At 39.0% G+C, this 11,170-nt stretch overlaps 1 protein-coding gene across 2 annotated transcripts; it reads left to right on the top strand.

Annotated features, from left to right (window-relative positions):
• The first annotated feature begins 211 nt into the window (after positions 1-211).
• On the top strand, positions 212-10,851 carry LOC106601628 (uncharacterized). 2 transcript variants are annotated; one of them, XM_082958673.1, is made up of 15 exons: positions 212-280; positions 838-1,155; positions 1,273-1,482; positions 1,623-1,955; positions 3,224-3,466; positions 4,564-4,665; positions 4,756-4,974; positions 5,087-5,419; positions 5,511-5,765; positions 6,230-6,493; positions 6,602-6,865; positions 7,096-7,186; positions 7,351-7,405; positions 7,501-7,721; positions 9,288-10,851. In XM_082958673.1, the coding sequence occupies exons 1-15, from the start codon at positions 229-231 to the stop codon at positions 9,367-9,369; spliced, it is 3,042 nt and encodes a 1,013-aa protein (XP_082814799.1). In that variant the 5' UTR covers positions 212-228; the 3' UTR covers positions 9,370-10,851. The 2 variants fall into 2 exon arrangements, with proteins under 2 accessions (XP_082814799.1, XP_082814800.1); XM_082958674.1 differs by lacking the exon at positions 4,564-4,665.
• Positions 10,852-11,170: the final 319 nt, after the last annotated feature.

Below are 11,170 nucleotides of genomic sequence, written 5' to 3'. Positions count from 1 at the left end.
GACGACGACCGCCGAGCGCCACCCGAGCAGGAGGGGGCGCCACCGTCGGTGGGAATCGTGACAATAGCACAATACAACACAACACAATATGAGCCTGGTTCATTTTCAGTAATAAGGCCCTGTACCCCATTTACAGTTTCTACTTCAATGTATCAGGTGGAGTTATTCACCAGCTATAGAGTGAGTTGTTGTTTATGTTTCTAAGACTGCAGGGTGGGAGATGCAACAATGGCCTTGAGAACAACAGGAAGTGTGTTGGTGTTTCTCTGGTCTGTAGCAGGTATGGTCTTATTCATAATGTTTTAGTTGCTCTGTATATCAATCTAAAGACATTTCTAAAAGCATAACAATTGTAATGTTATTCTGGTGTGTTCTGTTAGGAGTCTCCACTTCACTTGAATAGTTATATTTCACACCTCATTGAGTGATGCTTATCTCTGGTTTCCATTCACACTTCTGCACATCAGCAGCAGCAGCAGAATAAGAATGTTGTCAAACACCAGCAGGGTTGGAGTCAATTCCACTCAATTCAGGAAGTAGACTGAAATTCCAATTCCAATTATTTTCAATGCTTTTCAATTAGGAACATTTAGAAAATGTGGAATTGGAATTTGTTTTACTCTCTGAATTGACTGGAATTTAAATGGGATTGACCCCAACCCTGGCAACCAGTACTGTTTACTTCCATGATGTATATTGAAATGAATACTAGAATGATATAAGGGAATGTACATTAGAGTAGATGGGTCCTACAGTATGCTACACATGTTCTTTTATGGTTGAGTCCTGTGACATGTCACTGTGTTCAGGTGTTTCAGGTGTTTCATTGTTTTTCAGGTGTTCTGGGACAAAATACTGTGAGGAGTGTCTGTGCCTTAAAGGGGTCATCAGTGGACTTGCGCTGTCCTGTAACAAATCCCATTTGGACCAAAGTCATAGTCTGGTATAACAAACGGTTGAATCATGAGCCTTATGATCTGAGATGGGACCCTAATTATAAAGGTCGTGTGGAGTACCGTGGAACTACAGAGAAAGACTGCATCCTGAGAATCACAGACCTGAGACAGAGTGACATAGCAACATATTACTTCAGATATAAAACAACCCAGTATTCAGAATGGACATATTCATACGGATTCATTCTCAGTCTCACAGGTACTTTATAAATAGTATAGTACAACTCAAGTTATTTATTACATGTTCTATGAGAACAGTGAAATGGTGGTGACTGACAGACTTCCTCCATTATTGTTTCATAACCTCTCCCTTCAGATCTAAAGGTGGAGAGGATGTATTACAACACACTGACCTGTAGCACCACCTGTACTCTGACTGGTAACCCCACCTACATCTGGTACAAGAACGGACAACATCTAGATGAGAGCACCTCCCCCCAGTACATAGACCCAGTCTCCAGTAACTATGAGGACAGTTACTCCTGTGCTGTAAAAGGTCATGAGGATCTCCGCTCTCCTGCAGTGTGTGAGTGTTTCTTTAATTAACAGTACCGTACAACCTCTGTGTGTGTTGGTTTCTCTATGAGAACTTGAGAACTTTTAGCATTTCTAGAAAGAATTGAGAATACAATCCAGTTGTCCTCTTGTTATGTCACTGTGTTTCAGGTGTTCAGGGTCAGAGCTGCAGCAGAGTGACTTACACCAAGAGGAGAATCTGTGTCTTGAAGGGGTCAACAGTGGACATATCCTGTACTTATGTTGGTTATTATTCCATCACATCAACATTCTGGTTTAGAAGTGATAAGTCGACCCCTGAAGACCTAACCAGAGACCCAGGGTATACAGGTCGTGTGGAGTACACTGGAACATACAGAGGTCCCTCCATCCTGAGAATCACAGACCTGAGAGAGGAGGACTCAGCTGAGTATCGCTTCACTTTTAAAACAGACAACTTTGAATGGGGTCATAGTTTCCCAGGAACAACTCTGACTGTCACAGGTAATACTACACTTACATAACATTATGATGTACTGGTAATACTACACGTACATAACATTTTGATATACTGGTAATACTACACGTACATAACATTTTGATATACTGGTAATACTACACTTACAGAACATTTTGATATACAGGTAATACTACACGTACATAACATTTTGATATACAGGTAATACTACACGTACATAACATTTTGATATACTGGTAATACTACACTTACAGAACATTATGATATACAGGTAATACTACACGTACATAACATTTTGATATACTGGTAATACTACACGTACATAACATTTTGATATACTGGTAATACTACACTTACAGAACATTATGATGTTCTGGTAATACTATACTTACAGAACATTATGATATACTGGTAATACTACACTTACAGAACATTATGATATACTGGTAATACTATACTTACAGAACATTATGATATACTGGTAATACTACACTTGCAGAACATGATGATATACAGGTAATACTACCCTTACAGAACATTATGATATACTGGTAATACTACACTTACAGAACATTATGATATACTGATAATACTACACTTACAGAACATGATGATATACTGGTAATACTACACTTACAGAACATTATGATATACAGGTAATACTACACTTACAGAACATTAGGATATACTTGTAATACTACCCTTACAGAACACTATGATATACTGGTAATACTACACTTACAGAACATTATGATATACTGGTAATATTACACTTACAGAACATCATGATATACTGGTAATACTACACTTACAGAACATTATGATATACTGGTAATACCACACTTACAGAACATTATGATATACTGGTAATACTGCACTTACAGAACATTATGATATACTGGTAATACTATACTTACAGAACATTATGATATACTGGTAATACCGCACTTACAGAACATTATGATATACTGGTAATACTACACTTACAGAACATTATGATATACTGGTAATACTACACTTACATAACATTATGATATACTGGTAATACTACACTTACAGAACATTATGATATACTGGTAATACTACACTTACAGAACATTATGATATACAGGTAATACTACACTTACAGAACATTATGATATACTGGTAATACTATACTTACATAACATTATGATATGCTGGTAATACTACACTTACATAACATTATGACATGCTGTAACTACTTTATCTCTAGTAGTAGTAGGTGGAAATAATGAGGGTTGTTCTTTTATGTTGTTATTCTCTCTTCATTCAGACCTGCAGGTGAAGGTGATTCCTGACACAGTGACAGAAGGATCATGGGTGAAACTGACCTGTAGCACCACCTGTACTCTGACTGAAATCCCCAACCCCACCTACATCTGGTACAAGAATGGAGAATACCTATTTTCTGACTCCTCTCCCCAGTATCAATACTCAGTCAGTAGAGGAGGTTCTGACAGCTACTCCTGTACCTTAAGAGGCCATGAGAAACTCAGCTCTTCCAAAGTCACAGTGGGTGAGTGTTGTGATTTACCTCCAGAGTTTTCCTCTCTTATTGTAAACAGACTTGATATTTTCAGTCAATTCAGATTACTGATTTCTAAGTAACTATAGCTCATTACCATATAACATGTTAGTACTGAAGATTAGCTAAGAATCATACAAATAAGCTAATATCATCACCATCTTCACCATCATCATCACCATCAAAATTATCATCATCATCACCATCTTCACCATCATCATCACCATCTTCACCATCATCATCACCATCATTATCATCATCATCACCATCATCACCATCATTATCACCATCATCACCATCACCATCACCATCATCACCATCATCATCCCCATCATCACCATCAACATTATCATCATCATCACCATCATCACCATCACCATCACTACCATCATCACCATCATCATCACCATCATCAACATCAACATTATCATCATCATCACCATCATCCCCATCATCACCATCAACATTACCATCATCATCATCACCATCATCACCATCACCATCACTACCATCATCACCATCATCATCACCATCATCAACATCTTCACCATCATCATCACCATCTTCATCATCATCACCATCTTCACCATCATCACCATCATCACCATCATCACCATCATCATCACCATCATCATCATCAACATTATCATCATCATCACCATCTTCACCACCATCATCACCACCATCCTCACCATCATCACCATCATTCTCACCATCATCACCATCATCATCATCACCTTCACCATCATCATCATCACCATCTTCACCATCATCACCATTATCATCACCATCATCATCATCATCATCATCATCATCATCATCATCATCACCATCAACATTATCATCATCATCACCATCTTCACCATCAACATTATCATCATCATCACCATCATCATCACCATCATCATCATCATCACCATCATCATCACCACCATCATCACCATCATCATCACCATCTTCACCATCATCATCACCATCTTCATCATCATCATCACCATCATCATCACCATCATCATTATCATCACCACCATCAACATCATCACCATCATCACCATCACCATCATCATGTGCTTCATCATTTGTTCCAGATACTTCTTCTCTTAGCTGCTTGAGTGTGACCTACACCAGTAGAATTATCTGTTCCTTGATACCATCAGTGGACCTGCCTTGCACTACCATATATCCCACAGGTTAGACTGGGTTATCTTTAAGTCATGTTGAGTAATATTGTCAACTACAGAAGGAAACCAGAAAGTGTGTTTTTATATGCTCTCATTCAGACCTGCAGGTGAAGGTGAGTCCTGACACAGAGGCAGGGAAGAGGACACTGACCTGTAGCACCACCTGTTCTCTGACAGTTAACCCCACCTACATCTGGTACAGGAATGGACAGTCTCTTGCTTGGCCCACTTCCCAACAATACTCTGTCTGGAGTTCTGAAACAAAGAGTTACTCCTGTGCTGTTAAAGGCCATGAGGAACTCCACTCTCCTGCAGTGTGTGAGTCTGGATTCTATTGGGATAATTTGTAGCTAACCTTTCTGTTTAACAAAGTAAGGCAATTTTCTAACTTCAAGGTATGTGTGAAAAAAACTATTTCATGTATTTTCAGGTGCTCAGGGTGACAACTGCTGGAGGGTGACTTACACCAAGAGGAGAATCTGTGTCTTGACGGGCTCCACAGTGAACATATCCTGCTCTTACACTCATCCCACTAGTTATATAGAACAAGGTTCATTCTGGTTTACACAGAAACACCCTGTGGATTTCAGTTCATATCCAGAGTATGCAGGTCATGTGGAGTACAATAGGAACACAGAGAACCACCACACCATGACAATAACAGACCTGACAGAGAAGGACTCGGCTGAATACAAATTCAGATTACTAACAACACATGAGGGGAGATTTTCTGGTCTTCCTGGTGTGATGTTGACTGTCACAGGTAATACTCCTATAGTTAGTACTGTAATAGGACAAGTCTAATCACATGACAAGCCTGTCTGGAGTCAAATATGACTGATGTTTCCTCTTAGATATCCTGTTGGAGATGGATCCTACGTCTGTGTCTGAGGGGGAGAGAGTCACACTGAGATGTAGAACCAAATGTACAGTCAGTCTCAACCCCACCTACATCTGGTACAAGAACAGACAACGTCTGACCAAACCAATCACCAGTTATAACAGTCTGATCCTAGACCCAGTCAGCAGTGAGGATACAGGGAACTACTCCTGTGCTGTAGAAGGCTTTGAGAGAATCCTCTCTCCAGAAGAGACTCTCACTGTCAGATGTGAGTGCATGGGGTGTTGATATATCTACAGTGAAAGTCATTGATATCATCTCTGTAATACATGGTTCTACATGTCAGTGTAATATACTAATCTATACTAATTTACATAATCTCTCTAATACATGGTTCTACATGTCAGTGTAATATACTAATCTATACTAATTTATATCATCTCTCTAATATATGGTTCTACATGTCAGTGTAATATACTAATCTATACTAATTTACATCATCTCTCTAATACATGGTTCTACATGTCAGTGTAATATACTAATCTATACTAATTTACATCATCTCTCTAATACATGGTTCTACATGTCAGTGTAATATACTAATCTATACTAATTTACATCATCTCTCTAATACATGGTTCTACATGTCAGTGTAATATACTAATTTACATCATCTCTTGGTATCTTACATGTTATATGAGTTGTTATTTGTTCTGTCATCTTCAACACCAGTTGGTCCAAAGAACACCTCAGTGTCAGTCAGTCCCTCTGGTGAAATAGTGGAGGGCAGTTCAGTGACTCTGACCTGCAGCAGTGATGCCAACCCACCTGTGGACAAATACACCTGGTACAAGAAGAATGGAGCTTCACTGACAGGATCTGAAAAGACATACAATTTCACCACCATCAGCTCTGAGGACAGTGGAGAATACTACTGTGAGGCTGAGAATAAATATGGACGTCTCATCTCTTCTTCTGTGTCTGTGGACGTTCAGTGTTAGTTCACCTAACCTCATCTTTTAATCAGAGGATCACATTTAAATTCATGTTTCAATTACAGGTAAAACACTATTTAAAACAATGTTGTTACATATTGTCCACCAGATGACCCAAAGAACACCTCAGTGTCAGTCAGTCCCTCTGGTGAAATAGTGGAGGGCAGTTCAGTGACTCTGACCTGCAGCAGTGATGCCAACCCACCTGTGGACAAATACACCTGGTACAAGAAGAACGTAACCTCACCAAAAGCATCAGGACAGAGTTACATCATCACTAACATCATCTCTGAGGACAGAGGAGAATATTACTGTGAGGCCCAGAATGGAAGAGGATCTATGAACTCTACATCTCTGATGATCATTGTAGCAGGTAAAGTTTAATCTCAATACTTCAATACAAAACTACATGTTTCAATCTAATGTTAATCATTGTGTTTTGACTGATTACACTTTAGTTTATAATTATGTGTTGGCTTATGATATCACAAGTATTATAAGATCCCAAAGTATTAACATGTATTGTGTTGATATTCTGTATTATGTTAGTTTTTAGAATACAAGAACATGCTGTGTATTCATATCATCCATATTATATTATAGGGAAACAGACCTCAGTTATGACTGCAGCTGTAGGAATCATAGTGGTTGTTCTGGTTCTCATCCTCTGTCTCTCTGTCTTTATGTGGTTCAGGTGAGTGAGAATGCATATTTTGTACATAATTTCACTTTAGTCATTGTAAATAAGAATTTGTTCTTAACTGACTTGCCTTGTTAAATAAATGTTAAATAAAAATAAATAAAAATAACTTCATTGATCGATTTTTTTCTTCATACATTCATTCATGTGTAAAACAGGAAGAAGGCCTCCACATCCCCCTCTGACACAAGAGACACAGCAGATGATGGACAGGTGAGTCTGTTGGAATCAGAAGATGACTGTGATTAATGTGTATTCTTTGTGGAACATTTCCACTCCTCATGTTGTCTGTCCTCTCTCTCCATCAGGGAGACTCTAGTCCAGTATATGACAACATCTCAAGCATGGCCATGACCCCTACTGCAGCACAGACAGCAGCCACAGACGACCAGGATGATGTTCACTACGCCAGCGTCCACTTCTCTCGCTCCAAAAACCAGGAAGTGCCTCTGTACTCCACTGTCCAGAAACAAGACGAAGATGTCCAATACGCTGCTGTGAAATTCAACCACCTCAGTGCTGCCACCCAGTGAGCATATTCTGCCATTACAACAACAATCAATTGTGAACACATTGTGAACACATTGTGAACACATTGTGGACACACAGTATTAAAGGAGAAGTTTGCTTGATTACAACCAAACACAGTAATCAGCGACAAAACAAAAAAGTGTGACATTTTTAGAACTGTATTGTTTGCATGTTTTTAGCATTTTAATGTAGGATTATATGGAAGATAGGTGCTGTTGAGATGTTCATATTGAAATATATCTTCTTTTTATGTTCCTGAATTGTTTGATTAGATTAGTACAGATTTTCTCAGGGGAACCCACATGGGGGCCTGACCCCAAGTTTGGGAACAACTTTAAAAACATCTCTCTGCTCGCTTCCTCTCTGTCTCCTCTACTTACACCTGCATTGCAGCCTGCCTCAGCCTCAACACTGATCGCCACATCACTGTCTGTCTCAGTAGCCTACTCTCTGTAAAGGACTTAGTAGGGTATGGTTTACTCCTGCTGAGGTAGGCTCCGTTTAACGTTAGCATCTTACTTCATCCTTCTAGCTGGCTAAGTAATATTACCCAGAAAGCTTCAATGTTACTGCAATAGAAGTCTCTGCTGCAGCTATCCCCTCAACCTGAATGACTGACATACAGTATGTAACGTTATCTATAAGAGACTGTTAACCAGTTGTGCACTCATTCTCCGAGAGTGATTTTTTGGGGGATGTCTGTAGACACGGCAGGAGTCGCAGGACGGTTTAACAAATTGCCTTTTGTCTGGCATCTCGCAAACACACTGTTAGCAGAGCAACCTGTGAGCTGGGGTAGTTTGTTTCATGTCACCCTCGGCCTGTGCCGAGAAGGGGAATTAGCCGTTTGAGAGAATGGTGAATATGCTGCTAAAAAGGCAAATCAGGGAGGCAGATCTGGGGGAAGCAGGCAAACATAACGAACAAACCACAGTTAATGATTCCAACCGTTCGCAAAGAGGTGATTAGTGATTAGTCAGATCAAGAATAGAAGCTTTGAACAACGCAGGGAGCAATATTTAGATGTTGATGCGTAATTCATTTTCTTTATTGTGTACAGTATTTGTCTTAGGCTATTATTATTATTTAAAAATTAGACATAGTTACGGCCATGTGCTCATTGGAGGAGTAGACAATGATGATGTCATCAAAGGTCATTCATGCCTCAACAACAGAAACAGGATGAGGATGTGCAATAAGCTGTTGTGAAATGTAACTGCCTCACTGCAGCCACCCGGTGACCATATTCTGCACTAATGTCATTCATATGCTGCTGCTTATTGTAGGAGATGTCATCAATATGCAAAACAGTTGAACCCTAGTGACCACTAGTGATGTCATTTCCTTAATCTACTAACCCAACAATGGACATCTCAAGACAATTACTGTGATATGACTATAATGAAATGAAGTGAAATGAGTTCCAAATGGCACCCTATTCCCTATTTAGGGAACTACTTTTGACCGAGACCTATAGGCCCTGGTCAAACGCAGTGCACTATAAAGGGTATAGGGTGCCATTTGGGATTCAAGCTTTGTTTCATTTCTGTTTCTCTCTCCTCAGACCCACAGCAGCACAAGCAGCTGAGGTGGACCCCTCTGTTCTCTACAGTACAGTCAACAAACCCAGAAACAAGAAGACCTGAACGCAACAAACCCAGAACCAAGAAGACCTGAACACAACAAACCCAGAACCAAGAAGACCTGAACACAACAAACCCAGAACCAAGAAGACCTGAACACAACAAACCCAGAACCAAGAAGACCTGAACACAACAAACCCAGAACCAAGAAGACCTGAACACAACAAACCCAGAACCAAGAAGACCTGAACACAACAATTTGACAAAGACCTTGTATATCTGGAACCTTGTATTCAAACTAAGTGATGTAAGGCTTGAGGGGGTGTGGAAAATTGGCCAATATAAACCAGTAGGTTCGAGCCCTGAATGCTGATTTGCTGAAAGGTGTGGTATATCATACCATATATACCATGGGTATGACATAAAATTACTATTTACTGGTCTAATTACATTGGTCACCAGTTTATAGTACCAATAAGGCACATCGGGGGTTTGTGGTATGTGGCCAATATACCACGGCTAAGGGCTGTATCCAAGTACTCAGTGTTGCGTTGTGCATAAGAACAGCCCTTAGCCGTGCTATATTGGCCATATACCACGCCTCCTCTGGCCTTATTGCTTACATTTATTATAGCAATAACAAACTTCAGGGGTTTGTGGTGTATGGACAATATACTGTACCATGGCTAAGGGCTGTTCTTGACACAAAGTGAATGTGCCGTGGTATACTGGCCATATACAACAAACCCCGAGGTGCCTTATTTCTTTTTTAAACTGGTTACCAACATAAATAGAACAGTAAACAAGTATTTTTACATCATACCCGTGGTATATTGTCTGATATACAGTATACACTTCTGAAATGCTGTTTCAGCCAATCAGCATCCAGGACCCAAACCACCCAGCTTATAATAATATTTTCAATCTAGCAGACACTTTTATCCAAATTCACTCAGTCATTACAGTCATGAAAGTATGAATACATTTCTTGTATGTGTAGTCCCAGCAGGAATCGAACCCATGCACCATGCTGTACAAACTGGGCCACACAGGACTACTCTATTCACACTTAGAGTAGGAGTTCTGATCTAGGGTCAGTTTTGGCTTTTAAACTATGATGAATAAGAAAGGACCTTAACATTAAAATACATTTTTTTTGTAAAATTGTAAACATTTCCAATATCTTTTTCCCAAAATTGTGTATTTCTGAAGTAGGCAACCTCAAGGTCCAGTTATATTTTATATATTCTATATATGTTTTTATGTTATATTTCTGAAACAATCATCAGACTTGTGAGACTATATGCTGTATGAAGGCTAAGAACAATAAAGTAATTCTCTGTTTCTATTATATTGTATTACTTCATATGTTACTGTTAGATGATACACATAGTAGAAGTTTGGTATATTTTTAAAATATTTTATGTCCAGGAAAGAGTTCTGCTTGACGCAAGGTTTCTTATCGCTTTAATCAAATGTATTTTTTTTTGTAAGCTACTGTGTGAAGTGTGACTTTTTATCAGAATAAACTTAATCGTCATTGTTTTCACCTTGTTATTACAGTATCTTCAATGGAGACAAAATGGAAAGCTTTCAAAATCACACCTCTTCTACTGTACAGTACATACAGTAACTACAAATGTTTATTTATTTTATTTCACCTTTATTTAGCCAGGTAGGCAAGTTGAGAACAAGTTCTCATTTACAATTGCGACCTGGCCAAGATAAAGCAAAGCAGTTCGATAACATACAACAACAGAGTTACACATGGAGTAAAACAACATACAATCAATAATACAGTAGAAAAATAAGACTATATACAATGTGAGCAAATGAGGTGAGATAAGGGAGGTAAAGGCAAGAA

Source organism: Salmo salar, chromosome 12 (genome assembly GCF_965601325.2).
Source record: "Salmo salar chromosome 12, fSalSal1, whole genome shotgun sequence".
Lineage (NCBI taxonomy): Eukaryota > Metazoa > Chordata > Actinopteri > Salmoniformes > Salmonidae > Salmo > Salmo salar.
Note: the sequence above shows the minus strand (reverse complement) of the source record. Positions and strands in the feature narration are given on the sequence as shown.

Bases quoted from the DNA above. Each gene is read 5' to 3' on its own strand.
- LOC106601628 (XM_082958673.1), top strand. From the start codon at position 229: ATGGCCTTGAGAACAACAGGAAGTGTGTTGGTGTTTCTCTGGTCTGTA. The intron at 6,866-7,095 runs GTAAAGTTTAAT...ATTATATTATAG, and splicing joins TCTGATGATCATTGTAGCAG to GGAAACAGACCTCAGTTATG. The intron at 7,406-7,500 runs GTGAGTCTGTTG...TCTCTCCATCAG, and splicing joins ACACAGCAGATGATGGACAG to GGAGACTCTAGTCCAGTATA.